The sequence below is a fragment of the Haliotis rufescens genome, unplaced genomic scaffold (assembly GCF_023055435.1).
Source record: "Haliotis rufescens isolate VD_foot unplaced genomic scaffold, xgHalRufe1.0.p SCAF_6, whole genome shotgun sequence".
Lineage (NCBI taxonomy): Eukaryota > Metazoa > Mollusca > Gastropoda > Lepetellida > Haliotidae > Haliotis > Haliotis rufescens.
Genome location: NW_025964334.1, coordinates 26,676,848 through 26,704,375, shown reverse-complemented (window position 1 = coordinate 26,704,375; position 27,528 = coordinate 26,676,848). Strand labels below are relative to the sequence as shown.

The 27,528-nt window shown below is 41.8% G+C and overlaps 1 protein-coding gene across 5 annotated transcripts in view; it reads left to right on the top strand.

Moving 5' to 3' along the window:
• The window catches only part of LOC124118794 (kinesin-like protein KIF21A), a 125,642-nt gene that overhangs the window by 55,837 nt on the left and 42,277 nt on the right, over window positions 1-27,528 (top strand). For all 5 annotated transcript variants that reach the window (XM_046481080.2, XM_046481078.2, XM_046481079.2 and 2 more), the window contains exons 7-25: window positions 3,045-3,173; window positions 3,643-3,810; window positions 4,786-4,901; window positions 5,151-5,346; window positions 6,511-6,700; window positions 7,693-7,759; window positions 9,381-9,611; window positions 9,985-10,129; window positions 10,530-10,605; window positions 10,890-10,925; window positions 12,754-12,948; window positions 13,677-13,876; window positions 14,664-14,931; window positions 15,147-15,238; window positions 22,254-22,322; window positions 22,753-22,824; window positions 23,589-23,708; window positions 25,978-26,079; window positions 26,973-27,138. In XM_046481080.2, the coding sequence (XP_046337036.2) occupies window positions 3,045-3,173; window positions 3,643-3,810; window positions 4,786-4,901; window positions 5,151-5,346; window positions 6,511-6,700; window positions 7,693-7,759; window positions 9,381-9,611; window positions 9,985-10,129; window positions 10,530-10,605; window positions 10,890-10,925; window positions 12,754-12,948; window positions 13,677-13,876; window positions 14,664-14,931; window positions 15,147-15,238; window positions 22,254-22,322; window positions 22,753-22,824; window positions 23,589-23,708; window positions 25,978-26,079; window positions 26,973-27,138 (2,638 nt within the window). The remainder of the gene's footprint in view (window positions 1-3,044; window positions 3,174-3,642; window positions 3,811-4,785; window positions 4,902-5,150; window positions 5,347-6,510; window positions 6,701-7,692; window positions 7,760-9,380; window positions 9,612-9,984; window positions 10,130-10,529; window positions 10,606-10,889; window positions 10,926-12,753; window positions 12,949-13,676; window positions 13,877-14,663; window positions 14,932-15,146; window positions 15,239-22,253; window positions 22,323-22,752; window positions 22,825-23,588; window positions 23,709-25,977; window positions 26,080-26,972; window positions 27,139-27,528) is intronic.

Genomic DNA, 27,528 nt, shown 5'->3' with positions numbered 1-27,528 from the left:
GAGCATCGATACATGCAATTGGGACACAATGACATGCATCAACCATGTCAGGGAGCCTGACCACCCGATCCCGTTAGTCGCCTCAAACGACTTTGATAAATGAACAGATGTGCCTCTCATTTGGTCCGATTCAATCATACACAACAGGCTGATGGATATCAAAGTCTAAAGGACCTTTCAAATTAGTTTTTATATTGAACATTGAATGAACTCGCGAACAACAACATTGATTGCCTCTGCTTGGGGATTACAGTGGGCCTCGTTATTTCTTATGTGGACAATGTTAAAAGATGTAGCAGATGTTTGTTTTTTTAGACAAATTCACTTATAGAAGTTTTTTTGGTACATATGGGACAGGAACTGTGTTGTGAATCAGTAAGTAGACTTGCAGCACAGGACAGAGGTAAGGTCACAGTCTTGGTGTCGGTCACATTGCTGGAAACACTCCACAGAGATGGTGTATTCATGCTTGCCTTGGGGATATGTGTGAAACATTAATTAGACCCATTGCCTGAGGAGAGGGGTGAGTTGACAGTGTTGTGGAAGTGACTGTACCTTCAAGTCATAGTACAGCCTCAGTTCCATTGAATGATTTGTTCCCATCCTACATGTACTCAGATAGAAGGACACACATACACATCTGTTTGGTTTCATTTAAATACACTGGTGGCTGATGCAGGCCATTCTCCAGTGCTACTGGAATGCCGCCAGCATAATGATGTGCAATTGTGATCACCCATTTCTTGAAACGTTACTGAGAGAAATGAACTACGGGACTAGCTACTAATCAGTACTGATCAGACATAAGGAGTCGAGCCCTGTAATTAGCCAGCGTCTATCTTATGCAGATGAGCTGCTTTGATACTCGTTTTGGCGTTCAGTGAAGGTCATCTGCCTTTGTGTCTCTTGCTGCAATATGTCCTCGAAATTGCTGATTATGACCTAAGAGCTATTTATCCATGCAGACCCAGCCATTAGTACTGCTATCTTACTCATGAAACAAAAATTCTATGTTATTGATTATCTGATATATCACTGAGACTGGAGGAACACTCAGGGGCTACTTTGGTACTTGGTGGTGGAACTGGAATTAATTTTCTGGCACTCTTCCATTTTTCTGGCTGTACAGTTAGACCTATGTAGACTTTGACTGCTATTGAGCCATATTGAGTGTGTTTGAGACGGAACTACAACGACCATGCACCATCCCTACACTCATCTGAATCCCAAATACACACTCAGACCTGTGTGGATGTTCCTGATCAGATATTGGCAGCAACCGAACATGTTGTGTTTTGGAGAATCAATAGGATTTGATTGCTTTGATATTGATATGAGTGAATTTGACTCTCTGCGACACTGATTCTTGGTTAACGATGCTTAATGCTTTGAAATATGATTATGAGGTTTTTTGTTTCATTTGAAAAGTTGGTGGAAAATTACTGAACTGCTGTCAATTGCTATTTTGTAAGTGGTGAAATTAATGGCTTTTTGGCAATGGCTGATCAGTTTCAGCATCAGATATGCTTTTGAAATATTTGGTCACGTTTGAAGATCAATTGAATGGCCATTTTCCATGCAGATGACAGTACAGTGTTTTCCCTAGCCTCCATAATCAGCAGGTCATTGTGACTTCTTGGCAATTCATTATATTGCATGTCAAATACAAGATGAAATTGTGGTTCAAATCCTGCATTAGATTGATTCTTGCACACACAGTCTGGACATCAACTGAATTGATCCAATATAAATTGAATGGCTATTTTCCCAGATGTACATGACATACTGGGTTTTCCCTAGTCTCAATACTCAATAGGTCATAATTCATTTTATTACCCACAGGGTTAGTAATAACAGTTCATAAAAAATGCTATGTGCCCAAGGGCAAATATCACTTTATGTACACCAGTGTATTGTTTATGTCATCCGGATGTCATTGTTGACGCCATTCAAATGCTATTTGTGATGTAAGGTCTGAATGACGTCACACTTGAAATGACATCATAACTGAACCATTGTTGACAGATGTGGTTTTCTATGACAACGGTTGTGATCAGTGCGTTTTTCTAAAAGGGAGCTCAAAAGGAGTAATAAATAATGGGTGATAAAGAAATGATTACACTTACGTATGTGTCATCCTGACTTTAAGAAACTTGTGTAAGAATTCATGTATGACCCTCACTCTCACTCGGGGGAAATACAAGAATTCTGACACTCATTTTGAACATCAGTATGACTCAAGGAAGTGTCATGATCTCTATATATTGCAGGTCACATGCAAGATATTTTTGGTCCAAGTGTTTCATGAGGTTGATTCTTGGACACATATTCTTGACATCAACTACATTGAAATGTAGAAGCTTGGGCTACAATGCCATAGTATTGGGCTGATAAAAATAAAGTTGTGTCTTATGAAAAGAGTTTATTTTGGAGCCATTGCTTGTCGTGTTGCATCAGAAGATGCCACCGTTTAGGAAACGCGATAGTGTAAGGCTTCAGGTAATCATTAGGCTGTCATAGTCAGACCCTGATACAAATACATCCAATACAGCCCTTGCAAGTCTATAATGTTTGGCAAATCTAGATTACTGCAGTATCAATGAAGAGAGTCTCTAGGCTCCTTTTTATTATATTTTTTATTAGAAATAATTTTTCTGTAAGATGTGTTCATTTCAGAGACTAGATGTTAGTCTAGGTAATCATGGAAATGTCACCTTATACCACAATTCAAAATTCTGATTGTAATCAACTATTTATGGTCCACATTAATTATGTTTTTATGGGGATGCTGGAAGAGGTGGATGGAATGAGTTAGCACATGCTGAATATTATGCTGTGTGATTAAAGTCAATCAACAATGTAATTAACATTGTAATGGAACAGACTTGGTGCAAAAATAGATGACATCACACTTTCGTGGTACAAGACAAGTCAAGAAGGGGACGCTTAATGATGACTAACAATTTTAAGAAAGAAAATTAATTCAAGTCTGCAATGCAAAATTGTGTTCAAGTCTGGATAAACTTTCTTTTGTTTCCATACAGACTATGAAGTGTCTCAACATTGGTGCCCTGTCTAGAGCCACGGCCAGCACCAACATGAATGTCCAGTCATCACGCTCCCACGCCATCTTCACTTTGCACATCAAGCAGCACAGAATGGTCAAGGAGGAGGTAACCTTATCATATTGATCTAGATAAGTTCTTGTAAATTCTTGTGAGAGATGAAGCATCGGTGATCCAGTGGACTAAGACTCGTTGTTTAGTTTGTATTTTCCTTAGTTATGTCAAGATCTGCTGATTGTGGGTTTGAATTCCAGAGTTGTGCCATTATATTCTTAGTCTGTCAACACCTTACTTATTGGCTCACCAAAGTGCTAAATGTCTACCTTCACTGCCATTTTGAGCATACCTATCAATTTTAGTAGGCACATGATACGATTTAAATACCAACTCGCGATTTTACTTTCGCCAAGTGGTAAAATTCTGTGGCCATGCGCTGTGATGCTTGCAAATATTGAAAATATATTGATTTTATTTATAGTATCAATTCTTTGTACTCGTATGTAATACTACTATGTCCAAAGTCATACTATTGGACTAACCTTTGTGTTGCTGTAACGGAAAATCTGATTGATTTCAGCCCCTGCTGGATGAGGGCAAGGACACAGACTCCACACAGTCCATCAATGAGTTTGAGACCCTGACAGCCAAGTTCCACTTTGTTGATCTGGCCGGGTCAGAGAGGTTGAAGCGAACTGGCGCTACAGGGGAAAGAGCCAAGGAAGGCATATCCATCAACTGTGGCCTGGTAGGGAGTGGTTCTGGTCGGCAGATATCTCATTATGCTTCTGTGTGTTGGTATAGATAGATAACTGATAGGTGTGTCTTCAGGAATTTCAGGGGCGCTTGGGTAGCCTAGTGGTTAAAGCGTTGGCTCATCAGGCCAAAGACCCGGGTTCGATTTCCAACATGGGTATAATGTGTGAAGCCCATTTCTTGTGTCCCCCACCGTGATATTGCTGGAATATTGCTAAAAGCCGCGTAAAACCATACTCACTCACTCACGCTGGGACTGTAGGGATCTTGGGGTAGAATAACCTCTGTATCATAGGTGACTTAATGGATCAGGTTGTCTTGCTCGGTGCATATCATCGAATGCTAATGGCTTGGGATGTTGCTACTATTATCAACCACTGGTTTGTCTGGTCCGTATTTGGTTATTTACAGGCCACAGTGGTACAGCTGGGCTATTGCTGACTACTGAGTTGATGAAGCAGCCTTACTGGGCAAGCTCAGTACTAGGCATACAATAACTGAGACTAGCTCAGATATATGTTTCTTTGCTGCTCCCAAAATAGTGTAATCAGTCGGCATGTCCTTTGCCATACTTTGTATACTTCAAGGTTATAAGTGTGAGTATTTGTTAGAGGATGTGAATCCTGCAGTTACCTGGTGATGGTTGATGTATATTGTACATAAGTAATAGTACAGTTGGTTTTCTCCACTGATTGGGCAGGATACACACAAATTTTTGCGAACACCTGGTATCACCTCTATTTGATCTGCTTCTTTTGCAGAGGTTTGATATGATTACGGAATGAATTTGTCACTATATTACCTCAGATAAAATGCAATGAATGGGGACAAGGTCACAAAAGTTATCGCTATATTCCTTTATGAATAATTATCAACAAATGTTGGGAAAACATGCAGTCTTCATTATTGTTGTTTTAAGGTACTATGTGGATATTCGGTAATCTTGCACAGACTGTTCCATTTTCAGCTTGCGTTAGGTAATGTGATATCAGCATTAGGAGACAAGTTAAAGAAAGGTTCACATGTTCCCTACCGGGACTCGAAGCTGACAAGACTGTTACAAGACTCGCTTGGTGGTAACAGGTGAGAGTAACTTTCAGACCATGTTGCGCAAAGTAAACACAAAGTTTGACGATTTTCTCCTCCAACTCAGCTGAATTTCATTCAATATTTAATTTTCCCAAGTTCCCTTTTAATAAAATTTATCAAAACCCAAGTTGAGATTGAGGGCATGTCATACTTGTATAGTTAGCAAAAAAGTTCCCGACGCTCCATCTCCATTATAGTTTTTTGTTTTAGAACTTAATCAGCTATTCTTTCCTTTCCATTCAGTCGCACTCTGATGATTGCTTGTATTTCTCCGTCTGACCGTGATTTCATGGAGACTCTCAACACACTGAAGTATGCTAACCGTGCCAAGAACATCAAGAACAAGGTGATCGCCAACCAGGACAAGGCCAGCAAACAGATGGCCGCTCTGCGGGCAGAGATAGCCATGCTACAGCAGGAACTTGTCGACTACAAGGCGGTATGTAGATATTTAATATAGTACCCTGGAATGTTAGTTAGCATCTTGCTGTCTGTACATTTACAATGATTGTGGCAGGGCAGAGTGTTCTTGATGCTGTTTGTGTGAAGGGCAACATGTACCATGATTGATGCTGGGCAGGTTGTTGTGGAGGCTGACGGTGTGGAGAGTGACATGTACCATGATTGTGGCATGGCAGGTTGTTGTTGATGCGGACGGTGTGGAGAGTGACATGTACCATGATTGATGCTGGGCAGGTTGTTGTTGATGCTGACGGTGTGGAGAGTGACATGTACCATGATTGTGGCAGTGCAGGTTGTTGTTGATGCTGACAGTGTGGAGAGTGACATGTACCATGATTGTGGCAGGGCAGGTTGTTGTTGATGCTGACAGTGACATGCACCATGATTGTGGCAGGGCAGGTTGTTGTTGATGTTGATGGTGACATGTACCATGATTGTGACAGGGCAGGTTGATGTTGATGGTGACATGTACCATGATTGTGACAGGGCAGGTTGATGTTGATGGTGACATGTACCATGATTGTGACAGGGCAGATTGTTGTTGATGCTGACAGTGACATGTACCATGATTGTGGCAGTGCAGGTTGTTGTTGATGCTGACAGTGTGGAGGGTGACATGTACCATGATTGTGGCAGGGCAGGTTGTTGTTGATGCTGACAGTGTGGAGAGTGACATGTACCATGATTGTGGCAGGGCAGGTTGTTGTTGATGCTGACAGTGTGGAGAGTGACATGTACCATGATTGTGGCAGGGCAGGTTGTTGTTGATGCTGACAGTGACATGTACCATGATTGTGGCAGGGCAGGTTGTTGTTGATGTTGATGGTGACATGTACCATGATTGTGACAGGGCAGGTTGATGTTGATGGTGACATGTACCATGATTGTGACAGGGCAGGTTGATGTTGATGGTGACATGTACCATGATTGTGACAGGGCAGATTGTTGTTGATGCTGACGGTGACATGTACCATGATTGTGGCAGGGCAGATTGTTGTTGATGCTGACGGTGACATGTACCATGATTGTGGCAGGGCAGGTTGTTGTTGATGCTGACAGTGACATGTACCATGATTGTGGCAGGGCAGGTTGTTGTTGATGCTGACGGTGTGGAGAGTGACATGTACCATGATTGTTGCAGGGCAAGCTTGTTGTTACTGATGGTGTGGCAAGCATGAGTGACATGCACCATGAGAACAACATGCTGCTGATGGAGAACGACAAGCTGCGTCAGAGAGTGAAGGCTCTTAACGACACAGTGGAGACACTGAAGGCTAGGAACTCTCAATTACTGGCAGAGAAGGCTGTTCTTTCTGTTACAGGTGCTAATGGTATGTTTACCCACTTCTGGAACAGTTTTATGCTTTTAACAATAATACCCTAAAGTTATTTTGACTGTCAAAAGTTATTGAGGTGTTTTTTTAAACAGGTGTTAATAGACATGTTCGCTGTACAGAAATCCACCTTGACAAATTTTGAATCCAAGGGTCTCCCCGATCGGAGTCATTGTGTTTGACATACCCTTATAACTTTGTTAATCCCAACTCTGTCACTTTAGACCTGTGAAAATCCGAGGTAGAGAAGGTCTTCATCAACCCATGCTTGCTGTAAAAGGCGACTATGCTTGTCGTAAGAGGCAACTAACGGGATCGGGTGGTCAGGCTCGCCGACTTGGTTGATGCATGTCATTGTAATCCAATTGCGTGGATCGATACTCATGATATCATGGTCCAGACACGATTATTTACAGACCGCTGTCATATAGATGGAATATTGCTGAGTGCGGCATTAAACAACAAACAATCAAATCAAATCTGTCTCTTTAATAGAAATAGATAGTTTTACCTTTTCTATTTTGATGCAGCTGGAAGTTAGGAAAAAAATGATTTCTAATGCTTTAAACTTGCGCAGTATCGTGCAGCAAGGTCAGAGTTGATGACACAAGTTAAAGACAAAATCCAGACGTTTTTCTATTTCTCTCTGCATGTACCATTTCTGGTCAATGTTGATGGCACTGGTTGCTGAAGGTGCTGCAATTTGCTGTGCAGAGTTGCATCCCTTGAAAACACCCGAAATGTATGATTATGAGTTCGAATCCTGGTTCGCCCCGATAATGTTTCAAGGTTTGCCAGCACCATACCCATGCTCGTGGTTTTCAACAAGGTGGTAGACCATAGAACTGCATCACTTTGGGCTTTCCTTCCACATTAAGCTGATACGCTGGGTGATAACTGGAATATTGTTCAAAGCGGCGTTCAACTTAACTCACTCACTAACTCTGGCAATTTTTGTTATACCAAAAACTAATTTCCTCTTTTTACAGGAGAGGCATCGAATGAGGCAGTGACGAACTTGATTACTGGTTATGTGAAAGAACTTGAGGATCTGAGGTGATTACCATCAGTAGACACAGTAAACTGAAACACACTGAAACTATTGACATAGTTAATCCCACACATGTGTTGAATACATAATCAAATTAACTCAAGGGTCCCTCATCTAGTTGCATCTTGGTGAAATGTGAGTAATCCTCAGCCCACTAACCCAATGCAGAAAGCCTGTTATTATATCCCTGGAATATTTGTAATAGGGACTTAACCCTTATGCTATGCTCATTAGTACAGGGTGTAAGGGCTCATTCTCAATTATCTGAGGTTTCTTTTCATTCAGTTACGACAAATTCACTGGAAGCCGCTTTAGCTTCATTTACTATTTGTAGCATTGCCTATTTGGAATCAAGCTGAAAATGAGGGTATTGTGGTGAAAGCGATCAGAGTATTTAGTTGTAATTGTTTGGTAATATTATGATGCACTGGGTAAACAAGGATGCAAAGGGCCGAGAGCTAATATCACTTGCATAAGTGACCAGCTGGTACAGGAATAGAAACCAAGAAAGTCTACTTTCTACTCCCCCTCCCCTCGATGTTTTGTAATTCTATTAGCTCTTATGATATAGTTCACATTAACAAAACTGGTGGACTAGTGGGCACTTATTAAGACCATACACAACAAGCAATAATGAACAAACTTTGTTCAAATGTCAAAATGAAAGCTTGGCAATAATATGCCCCTTCTACACTTCTGTTTTCTGTAAAATGATCTGTAATATACACAACGCCGTGATGTGACTGGAATATTGTTAAAAGTGGCTTTAAACCCAACTCACTTACTATAATATACACAAGAAAATACAGATTCTTAAAGGGCAAGTTCACACGGAAATGAACCTATTTTTCTTGTACTTTTTCCACATTAAAAGTGTTAACCTAGAAGTGTCATAGACAAAAATATAAAAATATCATAATTAATCAACATATTTTTCGCATTAAAGCTATTTAAATTTTTCACATTTACCAAGTGTTCTATTTCCATAACAAAAACACCATGGCTTATGCCCCTTGCAATATGACGTCATTGGTGCCAATTGATAAACATTATGACGTCATCATGCTTTGTTAGAGCCGCTTCACGTGGTGTAGGTACAGGTGTGTGATTCTTGCGTCTCAGATGCCAGCCAGCATAGTGTTATGCTGAGTCACCATTGCGCCGGAGTGTGTCGTAGGCCATGTTGTTTTACCGCAAACTGGTACTTGATATCTTTTGCGTTGAGAATAGACAGGGACCCAGTTGAATTGGCACCAATTACGTCATAATCTAAGGGGGATAACTCAGGCCTGTTTAGCTCGAAAAACGAAGGCCTCATAACGGCATATCATTTTCACACTATTGTGAGCTTCCTACTTTCACTGTGAAAAAATGAGTGTATATTTTCAAACACAGATACTAACTAATTCTAAACTTGCGTTTTGTTTAGAAAAAGAAAGAAAGTAACTTTTGCGTGTACACTTCCCCTTTAAGTAAATTTTTCAGTCATAGTAGGGGGCTCTAGATTAGTCTACAAGTTGGTCGGAGGGTGTTTATTTTAGAAAGGCACTTAATGCCAATGCAGTAATTGACTTAATTAGGCGTGATGTATTTGATGAAGAAAGAATATCTGGTGTCTGTTTTCAGGGCCAAACTGGCAGAGTCAGCGTCTATGGTTACGCAGGCCCAGAAATATTCTGCACGTAGTCCCTCTCGACTGATGGTCAGTCCAATGTCGACCTCATTCCCGCCCTCTGGGGGTTTCGACTACCCCCTATCCCCGGACAACAGTGTCATGTCGCTCATTGAGGAGGCCAAGAAGGATGTCAAGAAGCTCAAGAAAGTCAAGAGGTCCAAGTCAAGGCAATCAAATCAGGGGTAAGGGATGGAAACTTAATAATTTCACAGTTTTCTGTGGGATTCCATTTCAGGATGGATCACCATTACCCTCTGCTTGTTGTAAGGGCTGACTGTAATGAGGATGGAGTGGACACCATGTGTGACCGGGCTCACCCTGTTGTATTTTTGTGATGTTTTAATGCTCATGGTTTCGATCACTGGCTTCATGACCCAGACTTAAGTATTAACAGGTTGTTGTCACATGTCTTGAATATTGATAAGTGCGGCGTTAAGCACTGGATGGAGCACTATCTGGTTTAAGGTGATTTCACTGTATGTATGTGTTGTTTTAAGTCAGTAATGAATGATCAAACCAGTAAGAGATGTTGAAATGCATTCTTCCTGCTTTCAGAAGTGATAAGGAGAATGAGGGTGAAGAAGGAGGGGGCGAGAGGCCAGCAACGGAGGACTTGGAGGAGAATAGGGAGGAGGCAGGGGAGGTGGAGCATGAAGAGAGTCAGGAGAAGTCGGAGGATGAGGAGGATGACGAGGAAGATGTGAGAATCTGACTTGTTAAGACAGGAAATAAACCTAGGCCTCGTTCCACAAAGTGATCCTATGGCAACGACTATACTCTAACATCTTTGGGCTTTGATCACTTTGTGGAGTGAGGCCCTGTACGATAAGTCTTACCACCCTTTGCTGTCGTCAGCGTTAAGTATCATTGTGAATTTATTTCCAATAGATCTATTTGTCCCAAAGATATATTGTCACATATATGTTTACATAATAATGGTATTGATTATATTGAATGACATAAAAAACAGTTCTGGAATCTTGAATGTACCATATATCATGTTATTGGTTTTCGCAGTTATCTTTTCCTAAAGATGTTCAAAAATAACTTTTATGGTTTCAAATGATATTGACTCTGTAGTCATTATTATGGCTCTGTAGATTGAAGACGGTAACGAAGAAGACACAACAGAGGATGAAGTAAGCTCTTCTGAATCCGACTCCGATGATGATAAAGGTCTGTATAACATGCTGATAGTTGTAGGCACTGTTGTTTCTAAGTAGTTGATGGATATTAACAATTAACGCTTTTAACACCAGGCTTTCTGAATCAAATATAAAGTATCAGACCAACACCACGTTCCTGGAATGGTAATAAATTAAAAATTAAAGCTGACTTATTGTCATGTGTCTATCTTCTTAAGAGAGATGTAACAACATTTGAACTTGATTATGTAATCATGGGTGGACCTATATCTCAGTCATAATTATTGTAAGAATGGAGTAACATTTTCTTAACAGTTGAACTATTCCTGGATTATGGTCGCTTCTGGTCAGGTAGAGTTGTCTCCCCTGATGTGCTTTCCACAGTCAGAACATATATCCTGCCAGAATCGTGTCCCATGCTGCAGTGGCCAACATTGTCTGAATTTGGGTTCAGGATAGAATAACATTGTCATTACTTCACAAGATTTGTATGCACTTACATTCCTCATCACCTGATATACAGTCAAGTATAGAATCATCTCTATTTTTTGTCGTTTAATAAAAAGAAGCCATGCATTAATCATGGAAGTCAAATGAGCCCTACTCTGTGCATAAGTTGTGTGCGAACCCTTCAGTAATATGTCAAGAATGTGTGCATGAGACATATTGCCATTTGTGCCATGTAATCTGAGTGCTCATTGGTCAGAGGACTTGCCGGTTTCCCTCTTGCTGGAACTATCCGGGGTGACTTAGCCAGTGGTTGAGGAACGTAGTGTATACAAACCGGTCTTGTTTTGATGATGCTGATTAATGTATAGACCAATAATTCTTGCAACATACAAATAGTAATATTCAGAAATATATGAGTTCTGAATGTGGGAATTCTATTTAAGTGGGTAGCCCAAGACTGATGTCCTTTTGATGAATTTGGGCTTTTTCCTTCTTTGTTAGTATGGAATATATTGGAATATATTCATGTTCAAGACTAGATCTTTATTCCAGAGATGACATGAATATATTTTTCTTGAAAAGCAGTGATATTTTGGGATATAATGTTGGCCTCTGTAACATGCTTGTGAATTTGTACAGTGAATTCATTTTATTTCTGCACCCTCAAACTCCATTTCACACAATGTGCCACTGAGGTCTGTATTCTGAGGACATTTGAGTTTGTGATATAGAAACATTATGGTTTTATGGTGTTTGTGATATTTCCTGTGAATGTTCAACACTCTGGTCGATGTCTCTATGTTTGAAAATACATAATCAGTACTATTTTGTTGAAACTGTACCCTATAGTTCATGACTTTGCATGGTTTTTTTTCATTTCAGAGTAGAACATACCGTGTTTGAAATATCAATATTATTCATTTAGTAAATGTGTTGTGAAAATGGCTTGCCCAAGATTCGAAAGTTTGTGATTGTAGTCAAATGTAGAATTGTTATAGCTTTAAGGAGGCGACATTGTGTTGAAGTGAGATGACATTCCTTGAAACTTCATTCTTTGATCAGTTAATTGTTTACACAAGGATTATGAACAAGTACTGCACCACAACTGGTAATCAGTAACTGGCCACATATGCTTACAAACCCCTTCACCAATGTCATTGCTTAGTACACAATGCACATACCATTGCTGAGAGATATTCAGATAAACATTGAAATCATGTCTGTCATCGACTGGATTCATCACAATATAATATTTCTATGAATTTACTAATACCTGTAAAATAGTGCTAAACTGAAGATTCTGTTTTAATAAGAGGCATGATTACATGACAATATATTTCAAAATAATTGATAAAGAAACAAAATTATACATGATGTCTTATTGTCTATAATGCAGAAAGTACTGTCTCTCTGTTGTTTTAAGTATACTGTTTCCTCGAAATAGCAGGATGGCAATACTTTTAAGATGTTTAAAATTTATGAATCATTTTGATCTTTTTAAAATACTACATGTAGGTAAAAAAGAAAACATACAACTTTATGGGTAACAACGTCTGGTTTATTGCATATAGAGACATTTTGATGTAGATTCTTACACTGTTGTCAAGCTAGAGTTGTACGTTTTCTTATTTACTCACCAACTTCTTGAATGCCATTCAAACAGTTTGAATGTAGGTATGAATCCTGGAACAGGCCGTGAAATGACTTATTGGTATTCTGCTGCTCCTAGACTCTGACCACATCCATGAGGACCTGGCTGAGCTGACGTGTGAGATCACCATCAAGCAGCGCCTGATTGAGGAGCTGGAGCACAGTCAGAAGAAGGTCCACGCCATCAAGCAGCAGTATGAGGAGAAGGTTATACAGCTGCAGCATCGCATCAAGGAGACGGAAATAGAGAGGGACAAGGTCCTAGCCAACGTTGGTAAGTTGAGAGGGACAAGGTCCTAGCCAACATTGGTAAGTTGAGAGGGACAAGGTCCTAGCCAATGTTGGTAAGTTGAGAGAGACAAGGTTCTAGCCAACGTTGGTAAGTTGAGAGGGACAAAGTCCTAGCCAACATTGGTAAGTTGAGAAGGACAAAGTCCTAGCCAATGTTGCTAAGTTGAGAGGGACAAGGTCCTAGCCAATGTTGCTAAGTTGAGAAGGACAAGGTCCTAGCCAATGTTGCTAAGTTGAGAGGGACAAGGTCCTAGCCAATGTTGCTAAGTTGAGAAGGACAAGGTCCTAGCCAATGTTGCTAAGTTGAGAAGGACAAAGTCCTAGCCAATGTTGCTAAGTTGAGAGGGACAAGGTCATAGCCAATGTTGCTAAGTTGAGAGGGACAAGGTCCTAGCCAATGTTGGTAAGTTGAGAGGGACAAGGTTCGAGCCAATGTTGGTTAGTCAGCAATTCTTAACTGATACAGTGTTCATCATTCACAAACTGGCATGCATACTCCATTGATTAAATTGATTAAAATTGATTACCACTTTGGGTTTCTGGGGAAGAATTGGTCCCCACTATCCCATGCTTGCCGTGAGAAAGAGGATCATTGCTTATTTTCTCAGGCAGTCCAAACTATTCACCAGCAGCTGTGATAGATCTAAAATAATGCTGACTTCTGCATTAAGAATATTCAGTCACTCAGGTATTGACTGCTATTGCCCACAGGTCAACTTGAGTCTGAGTCGAATGACAAGCAGAAGAAGGTGAAGGATGAGTTTGCCAAGAAGCTGACAGACCTGCAGCTGGAGCTGAAGAAGATGCAGGCAGCCAAGAGGGAACATGCCAAGATGGTGCGCAACCAGAGTCACTTTGAGAAGCAGCTCAAGACACTGCAGCATGAGATGCAGGAGATGAAGAAGACTAAGGTAGGTTGGCTTGTCTAGCTGGAAGTTAATACTGTAGTCTCTTACTGTTCATATAATCCACCCTAGATGTTCTGTCAGATTTTAAGAAAAACCTTAAGACCTAGGTGCCGTTGTACCAAGCAATCTTAGGGCTAAGGTGAACGTAACTCCCATACCTTAACACAGACTTACAACAGTTGTAGTGCTAAGGTTGTTTAGTACAACGGCACCCAGTAATATGAAACCCTATGGATTGAGATCATGGGTCTTGTGCTGTGAATAATATTCAGATTTTATGTTCTTCTGTTTGATTATGCAATTGTCAATAAGTATCTTTATGTTGGATAGATATATCCTTGGAATCCGTATTGAGCAATGGAAATTTGTAAAACGTACCCGATAGCCATGTTGAAGGGGTTGCTTAACTCCATTTATAGGTCGCTATCATCATTTGTCAAATAATAATTTGTGACTTTTATATCTTTGAATAAAGATAAAGCTTCAGTCAATTATATATTACCAGTTTGTTTTTTACTTGTATTTAACTATTTGCCAGGGCGCTGCTCAAACAATTCTCAATCGGACCTTTTGTACCCATCTCTTGAGACCTATAGTGGGTACCTGGGTAGAGACAGGTAATAGGAGGTTGGGTACCTGGGTAGTAAATGTGGTCTCATCCCAGCCCTAATATCAACCACTCGTGTGTCTGGCCGAGATTTGATTATATAGTAAATTACAGACCGCTATGATAAGGCCAAACCTTGGCGAGTAAAACAACATTCACTCACTCACTCACTCACTCCTGTAGGTGCGACTGATGAAGCAGATAAAGGAGGATGGTGAGAAGAACAAGCAGAGTGAGACGCGCAGGAACAAAGAGATCGCTCAGATGAGACGTGAGTTTACTCGAAAGGAGAACCGGATTCGCAACTTGGAGCGAGAAAAGAACCAGAAGGAGCAAGTGTTGCGGCGGAAGCAGGAGGAGGTGGAGGCACTGCGGAAACGTCAGAAACCCCTGTCCTCCCGTGCTGCTGGGCGCATCGGCAAATACGAAAAAGCACCAACCATTCCAATAGGTACACACATCTCCTTTATGTTAGATATAAAACGCCACTAGTAATCACTGGTTTGTTTGATCCAGACTCGGATAATTTACAGGCTGCTGTCATATAGCTGGAATATTGCTGAGTGTGGTGTTAAACAACAAACGCTGATCAGCGCTGTCTTCTTATTAACAGGTTTCAATGTTTGTGTAAAATGATATCAGCTGAGATGGTTAATATCATTTCAGACCCTATCTCTACCTCATCACCACGGAGACGAAGAAGAAATGAGTTCTCTCCAAAAGCTGCCAAACAAAAGTGGGACATTATAGAGAAGAATGTAAGTACTTCTTTTTATACTGCCCTTCCATGGACAGTAATTCCCTGAAATTGTTATTAGGTGAATTAATGGATTGGGCATTCAGGCACTGTGACTTGATTGCATGTCAACCTTCCCAAGTCATAATATCAGTCCTAGCAGTTGGTGCTTGCAGTTAGTGTGGATTTGAATCAGGGCCTATCCTTTCATCAGTCATGACACTCCAGTAGAACTGAAACACTGGCCACACCTTTTTTAAAACTTTGTTTACAAATCCAACTACCCCCAAAATTTGAAATTTAAAAAAAAGCAAAAAGCAAATGAATAGCAGTGTTTTTTATTCCTCTGACCAGAGGAAATAAGTGAAATGTTATAAATACAACTCATTTAATGTCACTGTTGATATAAATAAAATATAAGACTATATTTTTTACTTATCCTGCATTACTCCTTAATGCATTCACTGCTTACTTACGACAACTAGAAGGACAGCCCTGCGAAGGTCCTGGGTGAAGAAATAAAGTTGTTGTTCTCAAGTCCCAATCAGTGGCCTTCCGTCGCTGTCCTGTGACCTTGATGACACCTAAGGTCATCTTCACATCACTGCTTGTCGCAGCACAGCTAGGACGTGTCCAAGCGGAGCTCTCCTTTTGGATTAATTTTAGACCTTCAGTTTGTCTACAATCTTAAAAATTGATCTGCGATGGGTGATGTATTCTTTTCATATTACTTTCACCATGTTGTGTAGTTTTATGTGAATTAATTAGGCGTGAAAAGACGCTTGTCTTTTTTCCCGCCAAAATATTGTTGTTCGCCGCCATTTTGAATTGTGTTACAATCGTTTGCCTGCCAAGGTAGTCATATTGTTTACAATTCTCAGCTACGTATGTATAACATATTCTTATATTCTTAAATATTACTAGCTTTGGCGTAACAGTGAGTTGCGTATACTAAAATTATTGTATACTTTTTCAACTCGTTAAAAATATGGTTGCCGATAGATTAATATCAAATCTACGGCTTTCTTCCAGTCCCGCTTCATCAACAATTCTTTTATTGCGTACCTATGTTTATGCGATTAAATAGTTTTTTGTTGGTATTTTTGGTTTTACATTGAGTTGCGTATATGAACTATTGTATACTCTTGCAACTCGTAGTTTTTGCCGATAGATTATTGTTCAATTCTATGGCATTCTTCCAGTACCGCCTCATCAACAATGGCGTAATTGTGTTTAATTTAAACATATTTTATTGACATATATGGTCAACGGGATTGGGCAAAAGTTATTCAACTTAGGTGGCCCTTTCCCTACTCTATATGTACAGACATTGAATATACATATATATATGTAATTGTGTAACTTATGATTGAGCGTGGGAAAAATCTTACAAAGATTATCATCCACGTTGTTTGGTTTGCGCGCAGATGTGCTCTCCAAACCCTAAATGAAAATATAAATACCCTTGGTTTACATTGGGTTGCGCATACAAAAATATTGTATATCCTTGCAACTCATAAATTTGCCGATAGATTAGTGTTCAAATTCTTCGGCACTCTTCCAGTATTATCTCATCAACAAGGGTTTCATTGCGTAACATACCTTTGAGCATTTTACTATTTGTCGTGGAAAAAAAACCTTACAAGATTATCATCCACGATTGGTTGGTTTGCGCGCGGATGTGCTCTCCAATCTCTAAATGTAAATAGCCTTGGTTTACATTGAATTGCGTATATAAAAATATTGTATACCCTTGCAATTCGTATTTTTGCCGATAGATTACTGTTCAATTCTACGGCATTCTTCCAGTACCATTTCTTAAATGGTTTAATTGCGTAACATAATTATGTTTTCTCGGTGTACATATTGTCGTGGAATAATCGCCCAAAGCTCTTTATCCACGGTCATAGGCATGCACGTAGATGTGCTCGCCAAAATTCAAAATGTAATTTTTATGTAAATCTCTAATCCAACGAGTTTACTATATAAAAGCAGATTACTCACAATCATATTTTGCAGTTATTCCGTCGTGAGACGAGAGGAATGTCACTATCGCAGAATAGCGAATGACATATGGTTCTGTCATTACCACCCAACCGTTATTATCGGCAGGTATTATGACGACTGTGATTGCAGAAGTACACCATCCACCGAAATCAACAATACCGGAGGATTTTGTGAGTATCGTAACTGCTCCTATTTTTTCAGCCGCCGGACACTTCCAGATACATGTATGATAATCTGTGACGTCGGCGACAGCACCAGCGTATCGAGATGCTATGATGGGGGTAGATTAGACACAAGCCTTGATCCAGTCAATACTTTTGAGCTTTGTGTCTGATTTATCTGCGCCGAGCGCAGCACTTGACTACAACCCAAGCACTTCTATTACGCAAGCGGCGCACGATCAGCTTAGCGCTGTTCCAACATATCCAGCATAGACCTGCGCCGAGCGCAGCGTCTGACTGATACCCAAGCGCTCCTATCACGCCAGTGACGCACGATCAGCTTAGCGCTGTTCAAACATTCCAGACCTGCGCTGAGCGCAGCGTCTGCGTATCAATCAAGGTCTCTACAATGACGTTAGCCCAAGGCTTACAGTGTACTCGGTTACGTAACCGGCACATGATCAGCTTAGCACATGTACCCGATTGGGAAGCAGACCATCTCGTGTCAGTAACGCCCTCCCCTGATAACAGGGTAAATAAGAGGGACACCACGAGGTCATTGGAGGAAGCCTTCTCCAAAACTCACATTTGCTCCGTGATTTAAGCGACCAATATCGTCAATGTTTGCAGTGGATCAGAATCTATTAGAGGATAACCCTATCTGATTAGATCACTTCCAAACTATGGTGTTTTTCCTACAGCGTCAGTTTGACCACAGGAAAATTCATCTTGAGACCGTTCTGACGGTGATTACCGTTACACCCAAGACTTTATAGCGTTTCCAACTGAGATGCTGGTTTCAAGGGCAGTCTATTACGTCAACCTTGATCATCTACTCCCCTGTTCAACGAACAGATCGCAGACACGCACGTCAAGTTCCCAAAAAGCTTGGAAAGTCCAAGTCAGGGAATTATAAGCCTAGACGCGCGTTTCTCAGGGAAGACCAGCATTCCCTTACTGAGAAAGGGAGTGGCAGAGACAAGTCTCAAGGACGATTTCGTACTTATCGCACTATATCATGGTGTCCGTATAAGGGTAGAGTTAACCCCACCGTTGACCACAGTTTGATTGGGAAAATCCAACATAGACATACTGTTGGTAAGAAGAGCTGTAGAGTGGGTTCACAACCCAGTCTTTACTCCGGGGTTTTATCCTCACACCTACCTGGTACTCATGAAGGACCCAGACAAAATGAGAATGATCCACAATCTCTGTGTTCAACGAACGTTTGATTCTTCATCAGTCTCGACTATCCATCCCAACCGTAGACTTTTCAAGTCCAGTTCATTGGGGTTCACTACCAATGGTAGTATTTCCCATTTGACATGTCAGTGACACTTATGGCTATTTACAGGAGTAATGAAGCCAATAACTATCTACACGTGACGAACACTTGGTTCGAGTCGTAGATGGAGGGCGATCTACTGTATCATCAACACATGTCAATAACTGGGATAGACAATCAACGAGGCGAAGTCGGGAGTATTCTCCTTCCTATTGACTTCAGTTCATAGGAGACCTGTTTAAGACAGACCAGGATATCCTATCTGTACCGAGGGACAGATGGCACAAGTTTCTACTTCTTTTGTCATCTACTCTACACCAACCACACACACTTCGCCAGTGGCAAGTGTTGCTAGGGTTAATCACCTCGGCACAGGAGTTAACTAGCATGGGCCGCTTACAACAGCGACCAATTCAATTTTTTTCCTGAACCCTTACATCAGGAGTCAGGATCCACTCAAGGCCATCACTCTACCAACTAAGCTAGAGCCTCAATTTGTGGCGCTGAATGTCTGCGGAGTCTGTTTATTCGGATTTTCCCCGAATACACACCTGTTTGTGGACGTCCCCTTTCAGGGGTGGAGTCTTCACTTACAAGACCAGATAAGCTCAGGGCTATGGCCCGGCGCACAATGGAAGTGGCACATAAACAACTTGGAGTTGGAAGCTTTAATTCTGGCTATATCACATTGGCAGAATCAACTACAGTTAGCCCGACTCGCTATATCCACAGACAACAGCACTGTGGTGTGGTGCCTGTGCAATCGGGGAACAACACACTCCCACTCTCCACTTCTAAGGACATTCAGATTTCTTCCATCTAGTGGATCGGCTGTGACTAAGGTTCATAGTTCAGCACATCCCCGGATGTAGAAACATACTGGCCGATACTTTATCACGTCCAGACAGGGTGGCTCCCACTGAGTGGAAATTTCTCACAGAAGCATTCCAGTTACTGCTTCAGGAATTCAGGCAACCAAACATTGACTTGTTTATTACTTGCCTAGGCCACCAACTCATGACGTATATCTCCCCCTTGCCGGATCCGCAGACTTGGGCGGTGGACGAGTTCAGTATCACTTGGGAAGGGCAAAGAACTAAAACTCTTCTGCCACCACTTTTACTTCCCAAGGTGCTACAGGGGATCAAGGAGACAAGGTATCTCGATCTCTCCTTTGGTCGCACCATGGTAACCGGCGAGAGGGTAGTTCGTCAAGCTCGGAAAAATCTAAAACGATTCACTTCCCCTCTCACAGTGGTCCAACCTACTCATCCACCCTCAACAGAAAATTGCCTCACCCAACGTCTACACGCATGGTTCGTCTTTAAAAGGCGTTTAGGTGCGAAGGGTTATTTCGACACGGGCAGCAAAGCTATAGCTTTAGTTCATCGTTACTCTCCCAGAGACGACGATGACAAGTGGGGATCACTTGAGACTTTTTACAGGGAAGAAAAGAATCAAGACCCTACGATTGCGTCACAATTCCTAGAGGAATACCTCCTACATTGCGTACCCAAAAACACTTGGAAGGTAGCACCATTACTACGTAATTGGCTGCAATTATCTTAGTGTTGGCCGTTTCCGGAAAATCACAGTGTGATTAAGGTCACGGAACTACAGGCCATATTATGCTCATTCAGGTTTGAGGATCAGAAGGCCAAGTTCCAGCCACCTGATTGGGACTTGAACGTGGTACTTCGAGGTTTGCGAGGGCCCCCTTCGAGCCCCTCATTGCATCCTCATTTTCAAGCTCCTTCCCAGCGCGTGACACCTTCGTTACACTCTCGGTATAGTATAGAGAGCTCCGCGAACGGGCTATCGCTGTGAGGAGCTTGGACATCACCAAGGAAACAATGGTTTCTCTTGGCATTAGCAATGGCGGTACGGGTGAGCGAACTACATGTGGTCGACTCAACCCGGATCCGTTTTGAGCATGGGACGCACGGAACAGGACATCTAGGGTTATGCTGGGATTTTATTGCTAAAATCTACTACCAGGCCAACCCGACCGTTCTTCACCATCCCACCGATATCGACTATTGTGGGAATCGTACATGGTGAAGTTCTCCTGGGCTCGGTGCGAGCAGTTCGAGTTTTCATTCGACGCTCCAAGACAAGGCGTGGTTCGTCCACGACAGAAGTTAGTCGCATAATCGCAAACACCATATCTATATGGTTACGCGCAGTAATCCTTCAGGCCTACGAGATCATCAAACGGAACTCGCCGAGAGCGAATTACCCTCAAGATCTCAAGGTGTCAGCCTTACCAGGGCTCAACACGGCAATTGTGGTTTTGGAACAATCACGGAAGGATATTTCTGGAGATTCGACACATATTTTCGTTAGTCATAACCTTCGCGTTGTGACTCTCGAGGATGTCAAAGACGTTCGAAGTTTGGCCCTCTGGTTGTTATCCTGCAGATTGCCAACCACTGACGCAAATAATGAACTCGCCCTATACAGAGCCAGTCAACTTCCATGTGCAGTCACTCAGTCGCCACCAGTGGAAGAATATTAGACAATCTTGTTTGTCAGCGACGGCTCTATGACGCAGTAAGTAAAGAATTAGCTGAATAGCTATTATTTTCTTTATTACTAAGCGTGTATAGGGAATTTCTCTTTAATTCCTATGTTCAATGTTTTTGATTTTTGAACAACCCTACCGTAATGGCGTTTTTGTCTGAACTTTTCCGCTTCACGGTTTATCGACCAAATGGGGTCGTATTGCAGGGTGTGAATTATTGAGGTTTCTGTATTCTGAAGGTTGACCCACCTCCAAACCGTCCGATACAGATGCATTAAGGAGTAATGCAGGATAAGTAAAAAATTTAGTAAAATCTAAATATTTTTTACATTTGTATACTTATCCTGCATTACTACGCTTAAGGCCCACCCGTCGTTAGACTTGCCTCCCCACTTTGGCTTCAGAAACCTCAAAAGTATGTTTTTCTAAGAACTTGGGCGACAGGCAGTGATGTGAAGATGACCTTAGGTGTCATCAAGGTCACAGGACAGCGACGGAAGGCCACTGATTGGGACTTGAGAACAACAACTTTATTTCTTCACCCAGGACCTTCGCAGGGCTGTCCTTCTAGTTGTCGTAAGTAAGCAGTGAATGCATTAAGGAGTAATGCAGGATAAGTATACAAATGTAAAAAATATTTAGATTTTACTAATATCCTGTTGACAATTTACCTTAAAAACTTCCGACAGAAAAAACGACATATCGCTACAAATCCATGTCTGAATTGTTTGATAGGCATTACTTAGAAGTTGACAGATGACAAAGTAGACACAATTTATGGATTGTTGTCAAGCAAGACAAGACAGTATAAGGATCTATACCGAAACGTAGCCTTTACAGTAATAAAAGTTGTTATCCATAACTTGTGTCTACTTTGAAATCCATGTCTTTAATGGAAGGGAAGTAACTCGAAACTCGACTTGCTGTATTCACTCTTTTCTTCCTTTTCTTTTCTAAATCTTGTTTATATATAAAAAAATTGTCTAGCCTTACCATAGCCCTGTTGTTCCTGTGCATATCTTCTGTCTGATGCTGTATTGACATTATGTGTCTGTTCCAGGTTGGATCTGTGATAACGAGACGTCAGACGATATCTCACATGGAGAAGGACATGGATGTGTGGCTGAAGGTAAGACTGCTGCATCTTCAGTATTCTGTTCGATCTACTTAAGATGTCAACTCCAGGGCCCACTTGCACAAAGCGATCTTAGCGCTAAGACTATTGTAAACTGATGCTAAAGTATGGGATTTACGATCATCTTAGCGCTAAGATCACTTTGTGCAAGTGGGCCCAGGTCACTAACTTAACAGAACAATCAAATTTTGATACTTTCAACAGGGATTCATCTTGTATTTACAAGGGCATTATTGTGTTTCATTTGATTTTTTTTCTTTATTGTTTTAGATATGTTAACATTGTATTCAGTGCTGCAATATATAGTAGGTATTAATTGGTATAATCATGAATAACAAGTCACTTTCAAAAATGCGATCCGTCCTTGCGCAGTTGCTCCCTCACTCCATATGTTAATGTTTGATTATTATGTATAAATTTCCAGCAAAGGGAGAAGTTGAGCAAGAAGCTGGAGAAGTTTGTCAAGAAGAGAGATTCCTACATTGCACTTCAGAGGGTACGTCATGGATTATATTGGCCTTTGGCAGCAGTTAACAGAATTTGCCCACAGATTGCTAGGTTATGATCTTGAGCCATCATAAAGTTGATGAGAGATATGCTACAATCTTTTCCTATAACTGACCGCCTCCATGATTTTGCGGTAGAGCGTCAGCCCGGAGAGCGGAAGGTCTGGGGTTTGATCTCGGGCCGCGTCATACCAAAAGACGTTAAAAGATGGTTCCTAGTTGTTACCCTGTCTGGCGCTCGGCATTAAGAGGCTAAAACAAGGACTGGTTGGCTCGGAATCATTATACTGTGTCTGAGTGGGGTATTCATGTTAAACTGCGGCATGGTATCTCAGTGAGCTAGCACTATAAATCGGCATCAGTCCGGATTAGTACAAGCAGCCACACACACACACACACACACTCGTGCATGCACGTCGCTACATAAGTGCAATAATCTTGAACGTGACGTGAAACCAAATTTCACTTCACTTCACTCCTCCTGTAACTTGGCTGTGACATTTTGTTATACCCCCGACATTTGTCTAAAATACATTTGACCACATAGTCTTAATAAATACACAAATAAAAAAATTCGAATTCATTCTTAGCATTGCAGCAAGTACTGATATTTCAATTTGTCTTCAGACCAAAAACTGTTGTATTGCATTGAGATTTGTATCAACCATTACATGTGTGTAGAGTACAGACATGCTAAACCTGAATGAATCTGACAGATCAGTGGTTATTATACTCCCTTTGTTATTGCCCCTAGAATGTTGATATTATCCGGGACATGGGTGACCAGATCCAGAGTCTGAAGAACCAGATTGAGTATGTCCAGGACAACATCAACGAGTGTCAGACCAACATCATGCAGATGGAGGAAGCCAAGGTAACATTGCAAGTTGAGATAGTGGGGATGGTGTCTGTGCAAGTTGGGATAGTGGGGATGTCTGTGCAAGCTGGGATAGTGGGGATGTCTGTGCAAGTTGGGATAGTAGGGATGTTTGTGCAAGCTGGGATAGTGGGGATGTCTGTGCAAGCTGGGATAGTGGGGATGTCTGTGCAAGCTGGGATAGTGGGGATGTCTGTGAAAGCTGGGATAGTGGGGATGTCTATGCAAGCTGGGATAGTGGGGATGTCTGTGCAAGCTAGGATAGTAGGGATGTCTGTCCAAGTTGGGATAGTGGGGATGGTCTGTGCAAGCTGGGATAGTGGGCATGACGTGGTCTTTGTAAGCTTGGATAATGGATATGCCATGGTCTGTGTAAGCTGGGGTAATGGGTATGCCATGGTCGTTGTAAGCTGGGAGAGTGGGGATGCCGTGGTCTGTGTAAGCTGGTATAGTGGGCAAGACATGTCTGTGTAAGCTGGGATAGTGGGGATGCCATGGTCTGTGCAAGCTGGGATAGTGGGGATGCCGTGGTCTGTGTAAGCTGGTATAGTGGGCAAGACATGTCTGTGTAAGCTGGGATAGTGGGGATGCCATGGTCTGTGTGAAGTGGGATAATGGGTATGCCATGGTCTGTGTAAGCTGGAAGAGTGGGGATGCCGTGGTATGTGTAAGCTGGTATAGTGGGCATGACATGTCTGTGTAAGCTGGGATAGGGGGGATGCCATGGTCTGTGTGAGCTGGGATAATGGGTATGCCATGGTCTGTAAGCTTGGAGAGTGGGGATGCCGTGGTCTGTATGAGCTGAGATAGTGGGCATGACATGGTCTGTCTAAGCTTGGATGGAGGGGATGCCATGGTCTGTGCAAGCTGGGATAGTGGGGATGCCATTGTCTGTATGAGCTGGGATAGTGGGCATGACATGGTCTGTATAAGCTGGTACAGTCGGGATGCCATGGTCTGTGTAAGCTGGGACAGTAGGTATGCCGTGGTCTGTGTAAGCTGGGATAGTTGGGATGCCATGGTCAGTGTAAGTGGGGATGACGTGGTCTGTGTAAGCTGGGATAGTGGGCATGATGTGGTTTGTGTAAGCTGGGATAGTGGGGATGCCATGATCTGTGTAAGCTGGGATAGTGGGGATGCCGTGGTCTGTATGAGCTGGGATAGTGGGCATGACATGGTCTGTGTAAGCTGGTATAGTGGGTATGCCATGGTTTGTGTGAGCTGGGAAAGTGGGGATGACATGGTTTGTGTGAGCTGGGATAGTTGGGATGCTGTGGTCTGTGTAAGCTGGTAAAGTGGGGATGCCATGGTTTGTGTGAGCTGGGAAAGTGTGGATGACGTGGTCTGTGTAAGCTGGGATAGTGGGGATGCTGTGGTCTGTGTAAGCTGGGATAGTGGGGATGCCATGGTCTGTATGAGCTGGGATAGTGGGCATGACATGGTCTGTGTAAGCTGGTACAGTGGGATGCCATGGTTTGTGTGAGCTGGGAAAGTGGGGATGACATGGTCTGTGTAAGCTGGGATAGCGGGCATGACGTGGTCTGTGTAAGCTGGGATAGTGGGCATGACATGGTATGTGTAAGCTGGGATAGTGGGCATGACGTGGTCTGTGTAAGCTGGGATAGTGGGCATGACGTGGTCTGTGTAAGCTGGGATAGTGGGCATGACGTGGTCTGTGTAAGCTGGGATAGTGGGGATGTCATGTTTTGTGTAAGCTGGGATAGTGGGCATGGCATGGTCTGTGCAAGCTGGGATAGATGGGATGACATGGTCTTTGCAAGCTGGGATAGTGGAGATGCCATGGTCTGTACAATCTGACATAGTGTCGAGGCCATGGGAAGAATTGACTAATGTACATAATTTGTTTGGCAGTTTAATGATGAAACACACTGTAGATGTGATATGGAGTAGACCTGGATTAGTTATTACAAGGTGAGACTGTTTATTTTTACTAGACTTGAAAGATATCTACCACAGATTTGCCATCTACCTGATGGTAAAACGTATACTCAACAAGGAAGTGCCAGTTGTCCTTCCTGAGTTTTACTTGTCTCGACCTAGGGTCTTTTGTGGTAATTATGAATCCTGCTGTAAAGAAGTTAGTTCCTTCAGTCGTAGAGCAAGACTGCACTCATTAATTCACTGAATCTGAGTTTGTCACTCAGTTTAACTATTGCTTAATTGTACCCCAGGTGATAATTAGGTCTTCCGTGGTGTGTACATGCAGTATTGCACCATCAATGTTCAACAACTAATCTATTGACAGGAGGAGACAGAGAACCTGGATGTTGGTGCTGTCATCTCCACGGTGACACTGGAGGAGGCAAAATATCTTTTGGACCACTTCCTGCAGCTTTCAATCAACAAGGTAGAGTTACCTCCCTTTGGTCATTATGACAAAACAATGTCATCTCCAGCAGAATGTATTATGTCACTCTGACAGCATAATTCCTTGTAGTGGTTTGACAGTATGATGCTGTATTGTAAGTTTAAAGGGCAAGTAAAACGAAAAAATGATTGAGATTTTGTTGTGAATATCAATTTTCAATATTTATTTAGGCAATTTCCAAGAGAGAGAGAGAAAAATTCATAATATTTAAATATACATGTAGTATTTAAATGTCCCAATTGAAAGTGCTGAAATCACATGCTCTGTAATTGGTTCCGAAAACAAACTTATTATATTTGGGGGCATGGCCTATAGTTACCGGGCAGCAGTGACAGTTGTTTTCATTAGCTGTTATGTTTGCCGTGTTTTATCTATTGTGTGATTCTTAGCAGTTATACATATACTATTTCTGCTATTTTTGTAAATCCTACAAAGACACATTGTATACATTGTTAAATGTGTGAAACAACCTTTGATCTTGACAATGTTATTAATTAAAATAACAGCCAACAATCAGTCTTATTACTAACATCCTGTTTGGGTAATAAAACACAGCTGCCCTCAGCCCATATTCCACACAATCAGGCTGCTATTCTGTATATTTGTGTATCAACAGCTCTTCAAACGCGTAACATGCCTGATAGATTCGAAGGATGAAGTAGGTGGGGGTCCAGGTGCCTCTCAGAAGCCAATGAAATATAGTACTTTTCAAGGGAAGAAATGGGCATTGAAGTGAATATTTGAGAAAATAAGCAAGAATTTATTCCACTTAAAATTAAAATTTTGACAGAATAGTGAGTCTCAGGCCGTATGCGTGAGTGTGGGCAGGTATGTGTCCAGCATATTTTTGAACGGACTGATGTGTTCAACAGGGCATGGCTCTAGCTCTCAAGGATTCCGAGTCCAAGGAGTTGCTAGCCAAGCTGCATCAGACAGAACTGAACAACACCCTGCAACAGGATCTGCTGAAACACATGATGATTGACCATGTGGACATAGAGGTGGACAATCTGATGTCCAACAATGACGAACTCGATGGTGAGACACACAGCTTTCTTGCTGTTAAGTAAGAGAGAGACCGGATAAGGGTGGAGACGTCTTAGCAATGCTGGGACACACAGTAGGCATTTGAAGGGACAATAGCTAGGCTGCATGGTACGGTGGTCACTGTCAGTGTAGGTCTAGAATTGGAAACGTGTGCTTTGTGTGAAATTGAGTCATTGTTTCTATGTAAATTGGGTAAGCATGTATTGCTTGATAGATCACGATGATCAAGTTTGAATTAGCAGAAAGACGTGGGTTTCACACATTTTGACAATTTTTCCCATTGAAGGAAATCTTGGATCTTTTATTTGATGAACTAACTGACCCACAAGCCACCTGTCAAAATGTTTTGTATATACCCAACTCTGGGAAACATGTTTCTGA